At 44.6% G+C, this 24167-nt stretch overlaps 1 protein-coding gene across 3 annotated transcripts; it reads left to right on the top strand.

The window, feature by feature from the left end:
• Positions 1-1556: 1556 nt before the first annotated feature.
• Positions 1557-22550, top strand: PKIG (cAMP-dependent protein kinase inhibitor gamma). 3 transcript variants are annotated; one of them, XM_088673495.1, is made up of 6 exons: positions 1557-1773; positions 5910-5975; positions 10715-10787; positions 14038-14217; positions 21101-21279; positions 21588-22550. In XM_088673495.1, exons 3-6 carry the CDS (start codon positions 10738-10740, stop codon positions 21665-21667), a joined length of 489 nt encoding a protein of 162 aa, XP_088529621.1. In that variant the 5' UTR covers positions 1557-1773; positions 5910-5975; positions 10715-10737; the 3' UTR covers positions 21668-22550. The 3 variants fall into 3 exon arrangements, with proteins under 3 accessions (XP_088529621.1, XP_034979178.1, XP_034979180.1); XM_035123287.3 differs by having other exon boundaries at positions 5910-5980; XM_035123289.3 differs by lacking the exon at positions 10715-10787 and having other exon boundaries at positions 5910-5980.
• The last annotated feature ends 1617 nt before the right edge of the window (positions 22551-24167 follow it).

Below are 24167 nucleotides of genomic sequence, written 5' to 3'. Positions count from 1 at the left end.
GTATCCCTGCCCTCTATTGCCCCCCCTTACCTCCACTTGGCCTAGTCTGGAAAGCGGCCTAGTCTGTCTGATAATGGCCGCCTGTGTGGTTTCAGTTGCTTGGTTGATGATGATGTCATTTGGTTTGTGGGTGTGGCTTAGATTTCACAGGAAGGGAGGGGGTGTACTGTGGGAGGAATTCCACTTGAGGGCGCTGTTTGACTTGGTGGAAAACCAGGTCTGTACCTGCGCAGGTGTGCTATTTGACGGATTTTTGCCCCCAACAACAAGCGGGGAGTGGCCTGGATCGTTGTGTCAAAATTTCAGGACGATTGGTCAAGCGGTTACGGAGAAAAGTGGAACCTGGATTTTCACGATTTTTACATTTTTATATATATAGATGTTCAAATATAGCCAGGGCACTGAGGCTCTCAGACCATTGTATAATAGATGGTGGGTATTTATCCTTCGAAGTATAAATGAATTGAAGGGCTTTATTGAATTGGGAGCCAGTGTGGTGTAGTGGTTAAGAGCGGTAGACTCGTAATCTGTGGAACGGGGTTCGCGTCTCTGCTCCTCCACATGCAGCTGCTGGGTGACCTTGGGCTGGTCACAATTCTTTGAAGTCTCTCAGCCCCACTCACCTCACAGCATAGCTGTCAAGTCTCCCGTTTTTCACAGGAAACCCCGTATTTTAAACCGTTTCCCGCGGGCAGCCTGGATTGGGAAAAATCCCGTAAATCCCCTAGATTTCCTACTTGCCAGGGAGGCTCCATTTTGGGTCCTGGCACCGCCCGATTTCCGGTGCCCAGACATGGGTAGCGCGGCACTGGAAGTCGCTTCTACGCATGTCCGGACATGCGTAGAAGCGACTTGCGGTGCTGCCCCGCCCATGCCTGGGCACCAAAAATCAGATAGAGCGGCACCGGAAGTTGCTTCTATGCATGTCCGGACATGCGTAGAAGTGACTTCCGGTGCCGCGCCGCTGCTGATCCCACATTTTTCAGCGGGAGACTTGGCAGCTATGCCTCACAGAGTATTTGTTGTGGGGGAGGAAGGGAAAAGGAGATTGTTAGCCGCTTTGAGACTCCTTCGGGTAGTGATAAAGCGGGATATCAAATCCAAACTCTTCTAATACTCTTCTTCTTCTTTAATGTAAAATGGGTAGGCAATATGCGAACTGGCACCCAATTTCCCAGTGTTAGGACTCTGAGCAATAATTTAGTTGGCAAATGTCTGAGATGCATTCCACCCACAATATGCCTTGATTTTGCCCATAGCTTCCTTGAGAATAAATCTTTGTCTTACACCTAAACAACAGCCAGCGGGTATATTAAAGTAGGAAGCCTCTTTTGTCAAACAGAAAACAGAAGGAAGGATGTTTCACAGCACAGCTGCTGGGAGATGAGGTTACAATGCGAAGTTAAACAAAAGCAAAGGAAACAGATCCCTCCTGTGTGCAGGGAGATGGGAGCCAAGCAAGTAGCTGCTTGGTTGACATCACCGAGGCCGAGCATTGGATTACAACAAACAGGGACTTACTTGGCAAGGGAAGGCAGTGAGGAAACGCCTCCTGAGCCCTAGAAGTGCGACTACATTTAGCAGCTATTAGCACAAGGAAACTGTAAGTCTGAAACTGTGACTAAGCTGTCTGCTCTGGCCCTTTGACATTCCAAGCACACTTACGCTTGGGGGAATGTGTGGGTGACCGAGCCGCACTTGAGCCTTGAGTTTTAACAGTTGGGGTTCCTAACTCGGCACACCGAGAGCTGTTGGAGCTTGGAGCCATCTCCTGTAAGTATTACTTTGCGTTCTGAACAATGGTAGGCAGCAGCCGCGTGGAAACCGTCGCTTTTATGCCACAAAATGCACGGTGTTAGATAGTGAAGGACAAGTAAAATCTATTTGTGGGAGGACCCTGAGCAATAATCACTTTGTCCAGTGTCTAAGTGGTTGGCTGGAGTCCTCCCTAGAACACATTTGTTTAAAAGATCTTTTTTCCGCATGAACTTTTCGGTGTGTGGCAGAATTGTGTTCCACATGAAATGTATAACAGCTGTGGGGGAAAGGCAATGTTCTAGTGATTTATCAAAGATTAAATGAAGGGAGCAACAGTGAAATGAAGGGTGAGAAATCTTTCGCAGTTGCGGGAAAATAAAGTGAAGTTTTTACAAAACTGAAATTCAACTATTATTAAAATTACTGGTTTCGTGCATGTATTTTATTTGTGTGTGTGCATGAGAGGGTTGTTTTGTTTTGTTTTACTCTGGAAATAATTGTATTTAACATGGTACAGAATGAGCATCATATTCTGCCAATGAAGGAGTTGGACAATGAGGCATTTTTCTATTTTATGGTTAAGAATATTGACACTATTGATTGTCAAACTGCTTCACCTGTTGTGAATGTTAACAACTGTCACCACCAATTAACAAGTGATTGAGAACAGAAAGAACATTGTGATGTTCACAATGGATTGGAGGCACAAAGTTGGGCCTAAAAGGCAAGAATGGTTGGTGAGGAGGTCCAAACTGGAAAAAACCTCTATTCTTCCTGGTAGCTAGCAAGCTAGCAAAGATGTATTATATATCATAATTTATTATTTATAGCATTCAATTCCTGCCCCTTTGCCAAAAAGACTCTCAGAGTAGCGGCTTACAAAAGTCCGTACTGAGGCAGTCCCTGCCTTCAAAGTTCACAATCTAAAAAGACATGGCACGCAAGGAAATAGGAATGGGAGGGAGGTGGAAAAAGCAAGCTCAAGCCATTAATTCAACAAGTTACAGGTCTTATAAGTTCTTATATACAGTTCTTATGTATGAATATAAATTGCATTTTACTTAGATATTTGATTTGTCAAGCTCACTAGTGCCAACTCTGACTTGCAGTAGCTCTCCAAAATTTCAGGCAGAAGTCCTCCTTCCTCAACTCTGCTATCTGAGATGCTCTTAATTGACTTTCCAGATACAGTACTGAACTTGGAACCCTCCTCATACAGACCACCAGATCATGATGGGCTCAGTCACTGAACCATGGCTCTTCCCTACAGAGATGTGTTGGCTGTGCGAATTAGACCCAAGTTTGACCAGTCCAGTGTTTCACCTATTTGAGTCTCTTCAACACTTATATCTCTTCTCTATATCCATCTTAATGTCTGTAGGAAAAAGTAATGGGTCCTTTGGCCTTGAAGTTTAGGCCGCCTCAATAATTCTTGTGATTAGAAAAGCACCTTAGTACCCTTTATGCTGGATCCCTGTTGATGGTATTGCAAGCACATGACAGTCAAAAAGTAAAGGTAGCTTTGTTGGCCTATGAGAAAAATTCCAAAACCCATACTGGGACAACCAGAATGTCACAAAATATTGTGCAAGCTCGAGTTCTCCAGTACTCTTAAATCAGGCTCAAAATTCTCAAAATGTCTATCCTCGGGACCCACTCACGAGGGGTTAGATTTACTGTGTTGGACTGGGACTTGGGAGACCAGGGTTCGAATCCCCACTTATCCATGGAGCTCACCACGCGACACATACTGGATGACTTCAATCTTGGGTGAGGATTTTCATAAAGAAGTCTATTGGCTGCTGCTACTGCTGCTGAACAGAAGGTTGGAATAAACTTCACCATGAAACCCAGTGTTAGACTAGGGGCTAACCCACGCTTCTGTTTGCCCCATGATATTTTCTGTTCGCCCCAGGGTTTCCAGGCATGGGTCTGAAAGGTTTTTATTTTGTCCTGTCTTTTCCCTGGGGGAACCCACTATTTACTGCTGAATCAATCTGCAGAAAACCCTATTGATGTTTGTTCCTATTCAGTAGTAAACAGTGGGGAGATCATGTGACAGACGGAAATAGGGAGGAGCCTTAGAAGTGGGGAGATCTAGATTCAAATATCCACTCAGCCATGGAGCTCATGAGATAACTTTGGGCCAGTCTCCATTTTTCAGCCTCACAGGGCTGTTGTGAGGATAGGGTGAGGTTGAGAATGATATATGCCATCTTGAGCTGGAGGACAAGTGGGACAAATATTCTTTCATGAGCCTCTGGAGGATTTTTATACCCTCTTTAGGAATACCCACACTTATATTGCTTCTGTCCCACTTTTTTTTTTGACAGAGTAATAATAATAAATAAATAAGAATAAAAATGTGCACCCCACCCCTGAAACCATTCCATTGTAATTACCGTATCCAACCTCCTAAAATTTAAACACCTCTTGCAATGGTTTGATTCCTTTCCGTTTTAACACTGCAAATTCTACAAACACCTTCCATATCTCCTCCCACTTTTAACTGTTGTGGTTTTCCTCAAAGAATGCTGGGAATTGTAGTTCCATGAAGCACCTGAGGATTCTTTGTTAGAGCTCCCAATTCCCCATCGTAGGACTGCAGCTTCCAGTGCTTTCCTAGGGAACAGGCCTGGCTATTAAAGTATGTGGTATAGATATACCTTTTCTCTGAAGCGTCAAGTATTGATACCCACTGGAAAAAGAAATAGCAAAAGAGATTAATGACCTGGCCAGCACCTCCTCCAATGTTTATTCCATGAAACAAGAGATGTCACGATGACCTTCAGATCTTGACATTACCATGACTTATATCTTTAAAGGATTTCCTCTTTGGAACAAAAACATGTCTACGTAGCATTTGTTGGGCATCTGTACTTCTGGAGCATCTGTACTGAGGTCATTTGTTCCATCGTAGAAATTCAGATAACAGTTACATCCTCCATCTATACCTATGGAACTGGCACTGTTTTGTAACCAAATAGAGTTGTACTTCTGATACCTGCTGACCTAAAACCAATTTATCCTTTTTAGGACAGCTTTATTAGATTTTGAAATGTGAAGGATTATATCCAGCATTTTTGTACCTGCATCATTTGCTTTCTTTTGATTCCGGAGATGAAATTTTGATCAAAAACAAAACAAAGCGGCGGCGATCACATCCTTGCTCTGGAAGGCAGACCAGCTCATGTTTTCTTGTTGGTGACATTTTTCAGCTCGGAAGACTGCAATACACTAGTACTTGTCAGAAACCAAAGAAAATATATTGACAATGTTAGCAACAAGCAGCTGCAAACAAGGAAACCCAGAGAAGTTTTAAAGTGCTGGATACAAGCCAAAATCGTTAAAACCGTGGAGGGGGGATTTTTCTATGAACTTCACTGTGTGGATTTTCTGCTAACTTACCAAAGACATTTCCGGATCTTGGTCCATCTACTCGGGAAATTCCAGAATGAAAACTCAGCTGGATACAGGCTTATTTGCATACTTTGCAAGGAACCCAGGGGGCAATAAAATAAAACAAATCAGTGAATATATAGCCCATTTTTCCAAGCCAGAAGTAAAAATAAGGAGAAACCATTAGTGGGAAAGTTTTCCTACACCATCTTGCCACATGATTAGATAACCAGAATCTCTACATTACGGACTTTAGTTGATATAACCATCATTCTTTGGAATTGGAAGATGGGCACATATTGTCATGAGTGTTCTCAGTATCTCGCCAAACTATTATTCCTGGGATTTCTTAGGGGATGCTAAGATTATATAAAATCAGTATCTAAAGGACATACCGGTATATCTAAAGCACAGTATCTAAAGCACAATTGCTGTAGTAGCAGCAATTGCACAGTATCTTATCCACCCTGACCCAACAACAATGCTACAATATCCTAACCAGAGCAGATTTTAGGGAGCTGAAGCGGGAGGAGAAGAAGGGGAGATTCTGTTGTGCAGGTGGAAGCCAACTTATGCAGTGCTGGATACAACCACGATGTATCTTTTAAATTTCCATTTCCATTCCAGTTCCCCTTCAAGTCTTGCTTTCCCTTCACACTTGTGGTCACAGAGTCCTGAAAAGGGTCCAGAATAAGTGTTTGCTAATGATTAAGGACCACGTTTATCCTCCTTTCCTTTCTACTTCCTCTCAGAACTACTTGATGCCTTCTGGTGCATGGAGCTAGATGTCTATCCTCAGCAGAAGGAAAATGAATTAAGTAAGGTATGTTCCCCACACACACACACACACACACACACACACAAGTTGGTGGCTGTATGCATGTGCAAGCGCTGCACTATTGCAGATATTCATATTTCGCAGTTTGAAGCAACTAGATGCATAAAAACTGACTCCTTTTTGGAAATGAAACATTGTCAAGGCCCATAAGAGTTGTCTTTAAAACAAAACAAAAGCATCATATGATGGTGGCCTCGGAGCGAGCAAGCAAGCAAGCAAGCGGAGCTCAGCCAACACGTCCACCAGCCCTTGCTATTGTATTTTAATGTATTTTTAATCTTTGTTGGAATGACCCAGAGGGGCTAGGGAAACCCAGCCAGGTGGTGGGGTACAATTTATTATGATTATGATTATTACATATAGACAAACAAGTGGGAGGCCAGGCAGGTAGGCAGGCAGGTACTGCCTGGCCTTTCTTGTGCATGCTGTGTGACATCCAGACACAAAAGCTTTTTAATTGTGCAAAAATGGGAAAAATATGAAGCCCGGGCACTGTTTCTGACCACTGGTGGAGGAAGGCGGTGCGGTGGGGGTGGTCCACACTGAGTGTCATCCCTGAGGAGGGTGACATTGCCCCCCCAGGGGGATGCTTGTCGCGGGCGGCAAGCTCCACCCCCCACGGGTGGCTAGCCTTGCCCCTGGGTGCACAGCATGTGCGCCACTCTGGGTGCCGGAGCAGCTAGCTCTGCCTCTGTTTCCGACAGCCAAATCCCTTTGGCCATTCTCTGTTGGGTCACAAAGGCTGGGGGCATCCTCTGTGCAGTGTGGGGAGGCACCCCTCCTTAGGGCAGGGGAGCAGCTCAGAGATCAGGGGCAACGGCAGCTGCTGCCTGGAAGACTCCCAAGGGGAGGGAAGAGGAGACTGAGGGCACACTTCACAAGGGAAGGTGTTCGGAAAAGGGTGAGAGGCTGCCAGCTCTGCAGGCAAGGGGTGACATAACTGGGCTCCTGAGCCCCACAGGGGTGCTGCAGAAAGAATGTAGCTGGTCAAGGGAGCCGTGGACTCAAAAAGGTTGAAAACCTCTCATTTAAGGACTCTACTTGGTATTAAGTTGGTTTGAGAAACAGCATTGAACAGTAGTATTTTGTAGCAAAGTACAAGAGACATATGCATTTTGGATAATGTCATGTGAACATGGGAGTAAAAACCCTGCACTAGCGATGGGGTGAGTGCCACAAAGCATGCATATCTTATTCATTCTCTATGCTGCACCAGACAGTTCTTGCCAAGTCAAATCATCTGCCCCACTCATTTGCAGCACTGCACTAGGACTGAAGCAGGGGATCTAAATATAGTCCTGAATTCTCTGCCTTATGAATAGTTCACTGTGTGTAGTACGGCAAGACTGCTGGAATTTACCCTAACCCACCCTTGCTTCTTTGAGGAACACCACAGTCTTTTTGGGACATGCAGTATTTATTGTACATCCCTGAGAAAATCAGGAATTTCCAGCTCCTTCAAAGGAGCTCAGACAAAATGAAAGCATTGTTTTAAAACAAAAACAAAAAAACCAAGAAGATGAAGGAAAACAAACAACAGCATCTTGGGAGAGGAGAACGCTCCCTGCTGCAACTCAGCATAACTTCATTCCATAGCAACACCCTCTTGGGCCCTACTTTATTTCTGCTTCCTGAGAGCTGCAGAGAGAATGAAGTTTTCTGCTTTCTACAGATGATTCAGATTTCTTTTGTGGGGAAAAAAACCCCAGAAGCTTTTCTTTTAGGAATAATTGGTGAAGTACGTACCGAAGGGGGGGGGAGTTTATGTATGTTACCACAGCTGCTTGAATGATTTATGTCCAAAGATGGAAGCAAGAAACAGTTCTGACAAAGGAAGATTGGCAATTCATGGAAGAATAAGAAATCAAGAAGAGAGACTTTAAAAAATAAAATGGATGAAATTTATTGACTATTTGAAGACACATTGGAAACAAATTAAAAACATTAGTGGGACTGATAAAAGCACATGCAGTAAGAGACCATTAAGGGGAATATAAAGGGAAAATTATAAATACCGTATATGTGAATTGGATATACAGTAATAAAAAGATATGAAATAAATATCCACAGAAGGGACGGGAGGGAAGTTGAGGGGGAAGGTAAATTATATTCGTAAAGATTTCATTTTTCTTGTTAGGTAAAGGTAAAGGGACCCCTGACCATTAGGTCCAGTCGTGACCAACTCTGGGGTTGCGCGCTATAAAAGCTGAAAATGAAAAAATCATTTTCTTATCAATGGTTTTAAACTCATTTCCTATGCAAAATAAATGTGCTGTTGGAAAGTTGCAAATTCCGCAGAATTCTGGAACACCACACAGGGAGAAGGATGCTATCGCAAGCTTCCCCACAATCCCCACAAACCAACAGGCCACAAACCAACAGCAACACAAGAATATTCATGTGGCATAATTTTTTTAATATATTTTTTTTTTATTTTTAAATTAAAAAGATGGCCGGGCTGCCTGATGCATTATGTTGAAGGGGCAACACTGATGACCCGGCCAGCATTAAATTCTCCAGGATACTTGTCCACCTTTGGTGCGCACCCTGCACTAGGGTCTTACCTAAAGCTCCTAGAAGCTGTCCGCATGCAACAGTAGCCACACCCTGGGTCAACTGGCTGGCTAAACCAGCTGAGGATAGCTAATAGATCTCAAACACTCAGTGAGGTAGGGATTTCCCCTGCACCGGAATGAGTGGACAAGATCAACAGTGGGTCCAGTGGTCAAAAAGGAAGTTTCTGCATGTGCATGTGCTGTAGAAGAAAGTGAGAAGTAGCCCATCTAGGAGAAGGAAAACTCTGATCCTTAATCTCTGTGACCGTGCGGGATATCTTCAGGAGAAGAAAACGCTAAGGATCTGGAGTGGAGTCTCTAAGACGGTTGGATGGTGCCTTGGGCATCTCCTTCCAGCAACTCCTGAAGCCAAGCTGTTGCCAGGCGTATTGCTCTGCTTTCCTTTGGACCACATCACTGGGACTGAGGGGGGTGGGTGTCTTGTCATCTGGGCATCCCAGGAGCTCCCTACACATTGCTCAGGCTTGCGCTCCGGGGAGGTCGCTTGGGTGCTGCTAACACTGGGGTTTGACATCACCCCTGAAGACGCACGCCATTGTCTCTTGAGACAGATGGATGCAGGGCCGTCTTACCCATAGGTGCTAGGTGTGCAGGGCACTTGGGTGCTGGGCTCTCAGGGGCGCCAGGCCGAGAGTCTGGGGCCCGAGAGTTGAGTCCGGAGAAGAGCCCGCCTGTCGGTTGGAGCACCGCGATGGGCTCTTCTGCCATGGGCGGCTCTGTGCCGTGAGTTCGGGGGCAATTGAGCCAGCGAGATGCTGAGGTGGCCGGCCGGCTCCGCCCACCTGCACGCCTGGGACTGGGCAACCGGGGGCGGATGGGTGGATCTTTGCACTCCGGCACCGCATATGCTTAAGACAGCACTGGATGGAAGCCAACAGCAACAAGGGATGGGAATGTATTAGCATATTAAGGTTAAACACACCCATAATTTGTACTGCATTTGTCAGATTGTAGTGACTGAAACCTTATTTTTCCAACCCCGCTGTAATAAAATGTCCCTTTTGAAATTTTCTCTGCTTGTGGATATGAATTTTTGGGGCCTAAGCACATTTTCAGGACCACACATGTGAAAAGATTCATCTCTCCCAAGTTCACATTTTTGGCTTCATGTGTGAATCATGCGTATTATGCATTTTTCTAGAGACACATTTGACGCTGATAACTTGTTGGTATTTACATGTGCAAGCCAAGTTGCAAAGCCAGGACCGTACATACTGCAGGGGGGAAATTTGATGCCTGCATTCACCTTCCGTGTTAGCATAGCTGCCAAGTTTTCCCTTTTCTCGCGAGGAATCCTATTCAGCATAAGAGAATTTCCCTTTAAAAAAGGGATAACTTGGCAGCTATGCGTGTTAGAACTCTGCCCACATTTGTAATATGGGGATAATGATAATATGGGGATAATGCTGGCTGATGTGAAAAGCACAGGCTGTAACCTGCACCATGAGAGGGAGGGGAAATGTGTGCTCTAGCTAAGCTTACCACTTCTTCTGTGGCCCTTACTGCTGCCACCCAGTGGATATCTTTAGCTCCTGTCGGACTAACTTGTAATCTGGTGAACCGGGTTCGCTTCCCCGCTCCTCCACATGCAGCCACTTGGGCTAGTCACACCTCTCTGAAGTCTCTCAGCCTCACTCACCTCACAGAGTGTTTGTTGTGGGGGAGGAAGGGAAAGGAGATTGTTAGCCACTTTGAGACTCCTTAGAGTAGTGATGGTAAAGCAGGATATCAAATCCAAACTCTTCTTCTTCTTCTCTAAACTGGATAGTATGGTAAGGCAATTAGGGGCCTAATTGTTCCTTTGGGGAGGGGAGACACTATTCATAGTGCTGCATGCTTCCAAGATGTTCAAACCCCACCCCACCCCGGAAATATCTGCAAACAGACCAAACCAAATTTAGCTTTTACTAAAGGTTTCTATAAGGGAACAATTTAAACAGCTGTGAAGTTGTTACGTTAAAAAAAAAAGTTTGAACATTTAACCTTAGAACAAATGCAAACTATACACAGGAAAACACATCCTGATACCCTGTTTAGACTAAGTGTTAAAGCAACTCCCAGGCCAGTGTTAACTTTAATCCTGGAAAATCTGCTGCAGTCCTCTGGCTTTTTTCTTCTGGTTTCTGTACTTTTTCTTCAATAGCACTCTGACAACACCATCTAACGATGTCTACTCAGCTGCAAGTCCTATTGAATTCAATGGGGTTTCCTGACAGGTAAATAGAGCTAGCTCTCTTTTTTCCAGCTCTGCTTAAACACATCGTTCTCAGCACTCGCCAAACCTCTCAGCTAATCAGAAGCGTAGTAGGGTTTTAGTTGCATTTCTCGTCCTCATAATTTATTTGGTTTCTTCCCACTCCCCCACTCCCTTTCAAGGCTTCAGGTTTCCTTTCCCCCTTTAGTGTCAAACATCTTGGCTGAACCTTTGCCCCTTTTGATCAGAGCAACTCGAAAAGCATAAACCAACCGTTTTTATGATAAAGAACAGAATATAAAATGGTGAAACAATCCTCTTCCTTGTAGTGCATTTGAAGTGCTTCCGGCACCTTGAAAGCACCATATAAGTTAATATTTAACTTCATAGCATTGCTGAGTATTGCCATCCTATGTAATCTGAAGAATCCTTTTGCATTCAACACATACAGCCACCCACCAGAGCTAGCCCACACATGAGGCAGACTGAGGCTGCTGCCTCAGGCGGTGGGATCCTGAAGAGCAGTGCTCCCGGGGGCACCCTGCCCACCCCTTCTGCTGCCACCAGAGAAGCAAGGAGAAGTGGCAAGATCTCGCGAGAGTTTTGCAAGATCTTGCTGGAAGCTGCCTCTGTGTGCAAGGCTTCAGCAAAGGCGGGCAGCACCTTCCTATTCTGCCTCAGGTGGTGAAACACTATGGGCTGCCCTGACCCCCACTAACAATGAGTAGCCCATGGGTGCAGAGTATGTGCAGAGGTAGGCAGAAGGTAGTTCCAGAGGGATGTACCAGTAGATCTTGGAATGATTTGCAGTACAGTACTGGGTTTTTGTGTGGCAGGGCTGAGAGTTCAGTTTTGGAACTGTATGCAAATTCCTGGGCTGAGAATGTGCTCAGAGGCTAGTTTGTGCTTGTCTCCAGTTGGTAGATCTTGGGTTCTAGTAAAAAACCCAACACACACACACACACACAGACGAGATCCCTCCCAAGTCTGAGGTCTGCCTGCCTCTGGCATACGATATAAAGCATTCAGCCTATATGTGCAATAAGCTTAGTCATATTATTCAATGGTTCATGTTAACATGAATAATATTCAGTGGTTTGCATTACGGATATTCAGATCCTTACATATATGTAAACCAGGTGCTACCCACTTGATGGACTTGCAGTAATTCCTTTCATACCTGAATAATCATCTACAGTACTAATAAAATCTCCAGGGAACACTATAACCATATAGCTTTAATAGCTGGTGAAATTTGTAGTGATTCTGCTTGAAACTTGATATCTTGGGGAAAGGCCCACAACCTTGATATTTCCCCCTCTCTGTTTTGAATAATACTGTACTGTCTAGAAGGGGATTTTTTACAGTAGCCACAATGAAAAAGCCCACAGGTCTTCTTGATATCTAATACTTGCATCAAATAAGATCTCAGAAGTAAGTAATCTGTACACTTTAAATCATTCAAGAGCTCCAGGGGAAAGTTTGAACACTGGCTGCAAAGTGCAGGAGGGCAGCTATTTTTAAATGCTGTTCGCAACTTTTCAGATTGTTGTGCAAATTTATAAACTAACTGTATCTTCACTGGACATTCAGTATGCCTGTGACATATTGTTGGGAGAAGTTCACAGACGTTTGTTGTTTCACCTGAAAAAGCCCAGATGAGGATATAATAATACATGCACAGTCAAATCATGAATGGATTACACAATTCATATATTTTGTAAACCCACTTGTGAGGGTATTAGCCTGAAAGGCAGCCTAAAAATATAATAATAATAATAATAATAATAATAATAATAATAATAATAATAAATATTTTAAAAATCTGGATGCTGCCTGTCCCCTTTTTTCCTTAGCATCTTGTGGAGAGAACAGCATCTCTTGGAAGTCCACATCCCAAAAAAACCTAGGCATGGAAAAATTTAAATAAATGGCCTCCCCAGGCCACTCAAGACCAAATTGGGCATTACATGCAGATAAGTAGTATACAGGTATTTCGTCAGTTCAGCACACACACCCCTTTACCATTGTATTTTGCATATCTCTTTTTTCTTTTTCTATTTTTTACAAAGTAATAATCACAAATTAAGAATAAAAATGTGCACCCCACCACTGAGACGATTCCATCGTTAACCTCCCAAAATTTCAACACCTCTTGCGATGGTTTGGCCCCTTTCTGTTTTAACAGTACAAATTCTACAAACACCGTCCATATCTCCTCGAAATTGTTTCCTCTGCGTATTCCCCATCTTACCTTAATGGCACATGTTAATTGATCATGAATAGCTATATCCCACACCTCTTTTCCAGGACCCCATTGTTCTCTCCGGACTTGCCTCTCCTTGACCAGTCCCGACCTGTCAAATCCTGCTTCGTCTTGTCCTGCCTTGCTCTGCCCTGTTCTACCTCGCTCTGCCATGACCTGCTGCCCTGTAATGTCCCATTGATCCCTCCTGTTGATACGTGTTTCCTATCATGACATTTAGCGTGGCTTGTCAGCGCTACACTATTATGGTTTATTCCTGCTCTTTGACAGGTTGACGCAGCATGCCGACGTCACCCTGAAATCGCTGCTACCGGGGGGGGGGGCAATATAATCCCATTCTTAATCCATCCTGCCATGTCCTCTGCTCTGACAAGGCTGAGTGGGGCAAAGGATTCCATTCAGAACTTGCAGGGCGGAAAGAATTGCACATGTCTGTTTCACAGTTGAGGCTGTTGGATCTTTAACTGCCAGGGCATTTAAAAAGCGGGTATGTGGCAGGAGTAATGAGAGAAGGAAGTTGCTGGAATTAGATAACAGGTGAGGGCTATGCATGGGAACAAAGAGGAGCAGCTTCACACATTCATTCCTCATTAGGCCAGTTATAGGCTGAGTTTAAAGCCTAGTTTAAGCCGCCACCCTTCTCTGGAACTAAAAATGGCCACTGGCCAATGGCTGTTGTGCCACAAGATGTAGGCTCTCTGACTCACATCCACTGAGTCAGCCAGAACCTGAAGTGAAGGGAGAAAGCAAGCAAGGAGTAGATAGTACAGGTGGTCGGAGTCAGCGAGGAGCTGAAGAGAGCAGGAGCGCTTATCAAGAAAACAGAAGCTCCCTAAGTATATCTCCATACACTCCAGTTGCCCCTAGCAATGGGATTTCAGTGGGCATGTGCTAGACAGTAGCTCCTGATTCTAAAAAGGAGAATAGGTGGTTAAGCTGAATTACAAGGTTGCTGCAAACCTACTGTTATGTTGTTAATGCTTTTCCCAATTCCCCTTCGCTGCAGTAAGTCCAGGACTGCTGAGCCTGCCAGTTTAACATTTGGAATGGCCGAGGAAAAAAAGGTAACCTTGCTCAAACAATGTCAGAAATGCTGCATCGACATGAATGGAGACATGTTAGATGCACAGGGTATGTGTCTTCGCTGCAAAGCTGAGGAGCAGCAAAAGAATCAGAAATGCAAGAGGTAAGGCAGGGTAGAACAGTAAGGTTTGGGTTAATTTATGGAACTCACCAACTAGATGGCTTTAAAGAAAGAAAAAGTAATTAGGCATGCCATTGGAGAATGGATCTATCAATAGCTATTAGCTATGTTAACTAGACAGAGCTTCCATGCTCAGGGGCATGGGGAGGGGGAAATGGGGAGGGGGAAAGCAGGCCCTGCTTATATACTTCCTGTAACAACTTGGTTGGCCAGTATGGGGAAGAGAATGCTGGACTGGATGGATCTTTGGTCTGATTTGGTTCTGGCTGGGGTTGGGGTTAAGAGAGAAAAGAGGAAGCTAGAGCATTCATTCAAAGGCACTGTGACTTAGCTGGCTAGCATGAGCATCAGAAGAGCACTTCTGCATCAGAGCAAAGGCCCATTTCATCTAGCACCCTCTTCTCCCAATGGCCAGCCAGTTGCCAATGGGAAGTCCACAAGCAGGGTTATGAGCACAACAGCCCTCTCCCCACTTGTGCTTCACAGCAACTGGAGTATTACTCAATGCCTGAGAGTAATACTCAGCTATCATGGCTTGTAGCCATCGATACCCTCACCCCCCAAGGCGTTCTTAAAGCCATCCAAGTTAGTTGCTACATCTTGTGCTTACGAATTCCATACTTTGTGTGCTATGTGAGGAAGTACTTCATTCTGTCTGTCCAGAATCTTTGAATATTCAGATTCACTGGGTGACTTTGGGTATTATGGGAGAAGAACTCCCATCTAACTCCACACCATTCTACAAACCTCTATCATGGCCTCCCTTTCTTGTCTTTTGTCTGAACTAACGAACTTGCAAATGCCTCCCTTTCCTGAACCCTTTCTAGCTCTGCAGTATCCTTTTTGAGGTGTGGCAACCAAACCTGAACATAGTACTCCAAGTGCAGCCTCACCAGAGAGTTGTATAATGACAACATGATACTAACAGTCTCTCTTCCCCCACGTCGCCGCCCCCAGTCCTGTTCCAAACAATCCTGAACACGGAATTTGCCTTCTTCACAGCTGCCATATACTAGGCCACCGTTACCACCAAGCTATCCACTATTATTCCAAGATAGTCTTAGTCATCATCACCACTTCAAACCCCACTAGCATATCTATGAAGTTTTGAGAGGCACATCACTTTATACCTGGGTTATCTCTTTGCACACTGAATCTTAGTTGCCATTTTAATGATCATTCAACCCAACTGAATGAGAAACTGAAACCAACATATTTGCTCACCCTTACTTCTGAAGCTGTGATCCTTCATATTCTAAGCTGTAGTCTCTTGGCTCCTTTATCCAAATCCCAAGATCACTATTCTGCTGGCAACATTCACTTTTAAACAGAAAAAGCAAGCTTGGTTAGAATTCTATTTCTAACTTTCATTTTAAAAAACGCAGCAGTAGCATTGTTTTACATCATTTTCTATTTATGATCAAATGCATCACATCTCTATATAAGGTAAAAGGTAAAGAACCCCTGGATGGTTAAGTCCGGTCAAAGGCGACTGGTGTGCGGCGCTCATCTCGGTTTTCAGGCCGAGGGAGCCAGTGTTTTTCCACAAACAGTTTTCCGGGTCATGTGGCTAGCATGACTAACCACTTCTGGTGCTACGCGACACTGTGATGCGTGCCAGAGTGCATGGAAACACCGTTTACCTTCCCGCCTCAGCAGTACCTATTTATTTACTTGCACTGGTGTGCTTTCAAACTGCTCACTCTGTCACACGGATTCAAACTCCAGACCTTCCTATCAGCAAGCCCAAGAGGCTCAGTGGTTTAGACTACAGTGCCACCCGCGTCCCTACATCTCAGATACCGACACCAGTCCTCAAAATTTAAATATTCAATGCCACCTCAGTTTCAAATGACATTGGCTGTGACTTTGCACTCAGTTAAATATGCATGAAAGAACTGATCACACCTTTATATCCTGCAGATAAAGTTCTGGGCTTGTGTTACCAAGATAGTGCCAAGTAGGTGAAATGAGACTGCAGAACTGATCAGATCAGATCTAGTACACCTCCGTGGCCAATTTTCTTCTTATATGTATCTGCTTCTATTGACAATTTTCGAAATTTCAAAAGGGAAGCCAGTGAAAGACCTCCTTGTGCTTGCTTCACACCTCTTATTCTCTAGGACCAACTTAACATTATGGGTGCTTCCAGATGATCTACTTATTGTGCATTGATCCTGATTTGCTCACAGGGAGGCTAGACGATGTTGCATCAAAGCAAGTGCTATCCTACTCTTTACATTGCATTTGCTTCTAACTTTCCATATCACAAAAAAGTTAGATCTCTTGAGGAAGTAGGTTTGTTGCCCAAGAGCTCCGAATCAACTTTTATTTGCCAGCATGCGAATCCTCCCTGGAAAAAACCCCCACACCTTGATCTCCATTCTACCATCACCTCTGGCCTCAGGGAAAAACAAAGCAAAACTCAGTCATAGCTATCGCTCCAGAGCTTTTGGAGATCATCAACTGAAACATCAGATGAATTAGAGTGGGATACATTGCCACTTTCCCTCCCCACATTACAAAAAACAACTTTTCTTTCTAGTTGGTGTCCTACATTTCTTCCATCAGATTCTGATGGCCTCACTCTCAGGCTTCGCTCCAGCAAGATGGATGCATCATGTATCTTTGGACCATGCCTTTGTACTTCAGTCTTGCTGCTTGAAATAGGGCTACCAGACGTCCCTGTTTCCCAGGGACAGTCCCCGGATTTGCGAATAAGTCCCTGGACAAATTCCATCCCCGGAATGTGCCCAGATTTCATCTAATGTCCCCAGGAAATGCAGCAGCGGCAGTCTCAGCAGCCCGGAGCAGTTGGCTATGGCTGGCTTCAGGAGCTGCTCAAAAGTCCCCATAGGATGGTGGTGCAGGGGGTCTAAGATGCAGCTTCTGGACTGCCTCCACCTTCCCTGACCCCAGCAACTAAGCTGTGAAGGGAGGCTTCATGCTGCCTACCGGAGCAGCCTCCCAACTCCGTGCAAGCGGGAGGGGACAGGGATCTCTCAGTTAGGCAACGGGAAGCCTCCCTTCCCAGCTGAAGGATCCCCGCCACCTCCTGCTTGCACGCAAGTAGGAATGGGATTGGGGCTGCTCTGATGGGAAGGGAGGCATCACACTGCCCGAGCCTTGCCGTCGCCATTCTTGGCCCTCCGTCTCCACTTTCCATGCCTGACCCCCCACCCACCGCTTCCCCACCACCACAACCGAAGAACCAACAACTCAGGGGCTGCCCAGGCTCATGGAGAAAGGACATAGGAGCCTCAGAGGAAGGGGAAACGTGGTGGTTGAGGTCAAGGCAGCGGCCGCCCTTCTGCCACCGCCATCACTGCAGTATCAACAAAAACAAATAAGCACCATTTCATGTGAGAACCTGTTGGTTTAAAGCAGCTTCCCATACAGTTGAGCCAATCGCCATGCCACTTGTTGAGAGCGACCACAACCTGCTGCAGAACATGTGAGAACCTTGTCAAGATCCCATGTTTTACTGTAAATGGGAGTTAAATATAACCCAAAGACTCCATCTGCTGGCCATACAATGTACTCAGTCCAGCACACCAGATTTGTCTCTTTCTTTCTTAACTGGAGCACCAGTATTTCCAAACTAGAACTCTAATAAGATATTCCATGAGCAATGAGTCCTGTCCAAATCTATCTAGCAAAATAGGATGCAGCCCACAAAAGTGTATCTTACAAGAAATTTATCATTCTATAAGGTGCCATTGGATTCTGTTCCTCTGGAACTACTGTACTTAAAATAGTAATCTCCTGAGAGGACTTTTACATTTTCCAACAAATATATTTATAAGTTACAGTATTTATCATGCCTTTTTTAATAAAAAAATCAAAATGAAGGTTATTTAACACATATCAAATACTAAACAAAAACCAAAGATAGAAAATGGTGCATGAATTCTGGGAGGGGGTGAGATGGTCCCAGCCCCTCCTATGGATGGCATCATTAGCTACTTCTTTGCGAAAGCCACGGTGGGTAGAGAACAATCTAGTTAAAAACGGAAGGAGTTCAGAGAAGCTTATCACAGTTTATTGTGGACCCAGTGCTGCAAGTCTTTCACACTGTGCACACAATGTTGTCCTCATCAAAATGTCACACACACACACCCTGCAACCCAGACTTACCACTTCCACATATATTTTCCATGGATATGATGAATCCAGATTAAACAGGAAATTAATATGGGGCATGACTCTGATGAGGACATTGCCATGTGGAAAACACGGTGCAAAACATGCTCGCATGAGCAGCACCAAGACCACTGTGAGCTGCTGTGTATGGAGGCACCCAGAGTGTCATATGAAGAGTGTGTGTGGTTGGTGTGCAAAACCAAAAAAGTTTACTAAGTGGTTTATTGAGACCTCCAGCATTTTTCAAGTGCCCTAATAAAAGAATAGTTTGAGAACTGAGGCAATAGGGTGTCTAGATGCAAAGAAAGGACATCTTTAAATGTCAAAAGGTAAAGGGACCTCTGACCATGAGGTCCAGTCGTGACCGACTCTAGGGTTGCGATGCTCATCTCGCGTTATTGGCCGAGGGAGCCGGCGTACAGCTTCCAGGTCATGTGGCCAGCATGACAAAGCTGCTTCTGGCGAACCAGAGCAGCACACGGAAATGCCGTTTACCTTCCTGCTGTAGTGGTACCTATTTATCTACTTGCACTTTGACGTGCTTTCGAACTGCTAGGTTGGCAGGAGCTGGGACCGAGCAACGGGAGTTCACCCCATCGCAGGGATTCGAACCGCCGACCTTCTGATCGGCAAGCCCTAGGCTCTGTGGTTTAACCCACAGCGCCACCCGGGTCCCATATCTTTAAATGTCTATAGAAAAAGTGCAGCTTGTCATGTAGGGGTGGGGGAAAGCTGCTTCATGGTGCATTTCTAAGTTATTGGCACCAACCTGACATTTTCAGTATATGGTGCCAGAAATACTACCAGCAAATGACTAGTATCTACCGTATAGTAGCTGCTGTGAAAGCTTGCAATGAGATGAGAAAACACATGTTCTCTTTAGTCCTCTCCTGACTTCAGCTCATTTTTGCAACTCATCGCAGGCTTTATGGTGGGATTGTTGCAGCTTTGAGAGTTATTTGTTTTTAATTTGGGTCCTGAGGGTGTCTTTTAATGCTAGGTACATGTGCCCTGCCCTTTTCTGAAAGCTTCCATCTCACTGGTCCCGGATTGCTGTTCTTGAATACAGCTGTTAGGTCAACTCTGTGTCACCTCCTCATACCAGTGTAGCAACCTGATCAGTTGGTTTGTCACAGTTTATAGCATGCTTGTTTCAGGAAATAGCTCCAGAAGGACAACACCACAACTCAGAATGTAGGTGTGTATTCTCAGATCCTGGAAAAAGATAAATCCAGATCTGGACAAGAGGAAAGACAGTGTGAATACTATGGACTTCAGGAGTTCAGTTCAGGTCTTTCCATTTTGGACTGCAGACAGATAATATTTCTTGAGGTGGCAGAATGCCCCAGTTGGAGAAAGGGTATCTTTATAATGCTGAAGGTGAATACATTTCTCAAGGGTAATCAGTTTTTAGCTCTGTGTTCCTTTAGCTCCTCATCAATCATGGACTTTACAACTGAGCTTGGGGGGAGGGCAAGGGAGAAAGGATATTATGCCTGGCAGTATTTTTGTACCAAACCTGCTGAGCTTAGTAGGGTGGCAAGGCCCCTCTCAATAACCTGTGTATTGAACATTCATCCCAATGGTGGCCAGTTTTTTTAGTTTGTGTTGCATGTTCTCATAGGTGTGAGGTACGATGGTGATGCCACTGTGCCAGCCCAGCCCTGTGCCCTAATCTTTGCGGTTGCAGGAAGCAGGACACCAAAGAACATTGAAAGAGCCAGACGCTTTCACCATTCTCCCTCACTCTGCTTTTAAAAATTCACAGCAGCCATGGGAGACTGAAATCAGGAGTGGCAGCCCGGCTGGAGTGCAGAGACGGGCTGTTTAAATTGTTCCCTTCCTTTCCCAAAAGCAGGTGATGTGCAGGACTAAGAGATAAATTTGGTTCCGTTCACCTTTAAAAGGTGAATCTACCTAATTTATGCCTTCTGAATCAATACATGAAGCAAAGCATTGCCATCTTTTGAAAGCTGCACTTCTCTGAATTTTGCAGTACAATTCTCCAGCCAAGAATATGCACGTCTGTTGGTGAAAACAGCATACAAAAATGCACTGTATTAGGGAACGTTGCTTTGCAAATATGTGTATATTAGGCAAAGTTGCATATTTTTTAAAGAAATGTGCATATTAGGAGAGATTTGTACAAAATTGAAGAAGTTTCATGAGGACTTTTAAAAATTGCCACCTGTTGTGGATATGTGGAGAACTCAGTTTAAGAATAGAAAAATGAGAAACCAACATTGACAGAGTCGCCCATTCCTACTTCCCATTTTTGTGAAAATGGAAGGCAATGGAAGTGAAAGTAGCCTCTTCCCCTGTCAGCCCTCCACCCTTGCTTTTAGCCTTCTGTGGGTACTTTTCATACAAAAAAAAAAGGTAGGAGGAAGAATCATAGCAATGTGGTGCCCAACCCCTGGCCCCAATATACAGGACTGGGTTTACTCTACTGGCATCCTAAGAGGCTTTCTGTTTTCCAAATTGTATCTGGCACTTCCTACCGAGCTAGATGGTCTGCCAATAGGAATTTCCTCTTAAAGCAGTGGGTCTGGCTTGCAACTGCTGAGCTATATGGAGAAAGTGAAAAGGCATAATTTCAAAATGGCTCCTTAATTACATTGGCTCGTTACAGTGGTTTCATATGATGCTTATGAATTGCTCAGTGAAAATGGACCTCGTGCCCCTTGACATTTTCTCAAGCGTGCACATCTCCGTTACACAGGGATCCTGCCTCATACAATGTGAATGAGACGATGGAGACCGAGGCTGCCTATTCTGACTTCATCAGCTGTGACCGGAGCGGCCGGAGAAACGCAATATCCGACCTCCAAGGAGATGCAGCTGCTCTTAAACTGGAGAAACTGGCAAGCACCATGGAGGATATCGCTATTGCAGGGGACGGTGAGTCCCTCTTTGCCCAAGTCCAACCCGAGCTGCTTCTCAGGCATCTGATCTAATCAGGAAGCTCAGATGAGCATGTTCTCTGCAAAACACACAGGGCTTATCTAAATCACTGCATCATGATGGGACATCGGCACATGCTACTAACATCCGACTTCTCACACTTCTTGACACATTGCTGAAGAGCTAGTGTTCTGCTAGTACCACTGAACCATTGGCAATAGCCACACTAGCTTTATTTGCCAAAGAAATCAATTTCCATCAGATCCAATTCACACAACTCTCTGTTTGATCATTTATTTTTACAGAAAACCAAGATTCGACCGATGCTACCGAGAAGGAATGTGGACTGACTCCTAAGAGCCAAGATAGCAGCCCGACCTTGTGAGAGCTCTGGTTTAGGCTGCAGAACGGTGGACGACAACAACTACGGCTCTTCCATCTGTTAAGAAACACAATTGCAATAAGGAGTCTCCACTTAAAGGTTTCTGCCATGGCCATCTGGCTCTTGCAGTCACTTTCTGTGGCAGATGGTACCTTCAGAGAACTGTCTCTCTCTCACACTCTGCAACACTACACACCAAGAGATGTTTAGTGACTTGAGCTACTCAGAGAGCCTTTTGGCAACTATTTTCCTGTATAGGAAACCACAATTTCAGTAATAATATATAGACTGCAGATTTTATCGTACAAGGTACATTTTGCTCACACGATAAACTATTATTTATTCCTATCTCCCTGTAGATTGTTAGGTGACTTGCGGTATGTATCTCACTTGTGCACATGCTGTATCTCAGAAGTGCTGGTATTTTTCGGGCTGTGAACATTGGTGAGGAGAAGTATAGGAAATAATCCGCCAGCCACTTCTCCAAAATGATCGCCATTGAAGCCAATGACCTTTTTGTTGCATAAGGGCAGATGCAGCCTTGCACAACACTAATGCAGTTCAATGGCAATTCCACAGGAAGTGGTCTCCATGAAAGAGGCACCAGTGACATACCACTTCTGCTTACGTCGCTTCTTCTTTCTGGTATGCAGAAAAGGATTTCAGAGGCACAAACCAGTGGATTAAAAAATGGGCTTAATTGTGCGTGCTAAAAAGGGAAGGCAGCACTACTTCAAGCTAACTCATTACCAAGTTCTAGAGTTCCAATGCCTCTGGTAAATTGTTGCATCCTCTGTTAAGAGTTGTATCTTGTGGTGAAACTTGCATGCAGATCCATAAACCTGTTGTCCCTCCCCCCAGCAATTAAAACTAAATGAGTTCTTCATTCATGTGTTTTGCTCTTTTCTAGTACTTTATGCCCCAGACTTGCAGGGTTTTCATTTGGTCTTATAACCAGTGCTTTTTTTTGTTCTTTGAAAAAATGTTTAGGGGTACTCTCATTTTCCTACTCATATTGATATACTGCCCCTCAATGAGGCCAAACTTAGATTCACAAAATGTTTAGGGGTATGCGTACCCCTGTGTACCCCCAGAAAAAAACACTGCTCATAACCCAATCTAAACTAGGAGTGTGCCAGAAAACGTCTGCGTTAATTTCCCAATTCCTGTGCCAATATAAGTTACTGTTACAGGACTGCAGGAACAGATATTCACAATCTTGAGTACAGACAGCCATGTCTATCCATGGAATATGGCAGGATTCTCAAACTGGCCTCTGGGGGGCATTAAAGCACTGGTCTATGTGTGCACACCTCAAGCAGGGTGGGGTGGAAATGGTAGTTGGCTGCGCTAGTGTGGCAATTTAAGAACAAAAGAACTTTGTTGGATCAAACCCAAGGCTATAGCCCAGCACTGTTTTTGCTCAGCAGACAATGAGCGTGACATGATAGCCATAGCTCTCTCCTGCTGCTGGTATTCAGAGGCATACTGCCTTGATTATATACTAGTACTAGCCATTGAATATCTTGTTGTCCATCAATTTGTCTAATCTCATTTTAAAGTCATCTTAAATTGTTGACCATCTCCACCACAGTCTCCCAGATTAACTCTGTGTTGTAGGAAGTTCTTCCTTTTGTGTGTCCTGAATCTATCCCCATTCAGCTTCACTGGATAACCCTGGATTCTAGTTATGATCAGGGAGAGCACATAAATTATTTCTATGTTTTCTCCACACCATGCATTAATTTTATACAACTGTCTGTCGTGTCTGTCCATACACTTCTATACTAAGCAGCTCTGGACATTGTAATATTTCCTCATAAGAGAGTTGCTGATCATTTTGACTGCTCTGTTCCAGTTCTACATTCTTTCTTTCTAAAAAAATATATATTAAGTTTTCAAATTTACAGTTCTCAAAGAGAGCACCATTGCCATATGTAACACAGGAACAGGGTTGGGGTGGGAATAAAGGGAGGAAAGGGAGTAGAAGAGAAAAAATGGAAAAGGGGGGGGTCAACGGGACAACAGTCATATATAAGAAAACACAGAAAATATGACAAATATGACTGTTAAGGGATGGGATGGGATAAAAGGAGATGTTTACATTTATGAATTTAAGTACTGTATATTCCTGCGTATAAGACTACAGTGGTGCCTCGCTTAACGAATGCCCTGTAAGACGAATTTCTCGCTAGACGAATGGATTTTGTGATCGGAGGTTGCCTCGTAAGACGACGAGGTTTTCTATGGCTGCCGCTTCGTCTTGCGAAGCGTGGCCATAGAAAAATGAACCTCCGACTGCAAAGTCTGCCGTGTAGCGAGAAATTGCCAATGCTTTTTGCCGCCTGCCTTTCCCTTGGCTTGGGGAAGGCAGGTGGCAAAACGCCCCCACACCGCCACACTTTGGCTCCGGGGACGGAGCCGAAGTGCGACAGTGCGGGGGCTGCGAAGGCAAGCAGCTGTGTGCCAGGCAGCGGGGGGAAGCAGCCCACGCACCGCCGCA

Source organism: Zootoca vivipara, chromosome 7, assembly GCF_965207765.1.
Source record: "Zootoca vivipara chromosome 7, rZooViv2.hap1.1, whole genome shotgun sequence".
NCBI lineage: Eukaryota > Metazoa > Chordata > Lepidosauria > Squamata > Lacertidae > Zootoca > Zootoca vivipara.
Note: the sequence above shows the minus strand (reverse complement) of the source record. Positions and strands in the feature narration are given on the sequence as shown.

Coding starts and splice junctions, on each gene's coding strand:
- PKIG (XM_088673495.1), top strand. CDS start 10,738: ATGTCTACTCAGCTGCAAGTCCTATTGAATTCAATGGGGTTTCCTGAC. Junction 10,788..14,037: donor TCAATGGGGTTTCCTGACAG/GTAAATAGAGCT, acceptor CCTTCGCTGCAG/TAAGTCCAGGACTGCTGAGC. Junction 14,218..21,100: donor AAGAATCAGAAATGCAAGAG/GTAAGGCAGGGT, acceptor TCCGTTACACAG/GGATCCTGCCTCATACAATG.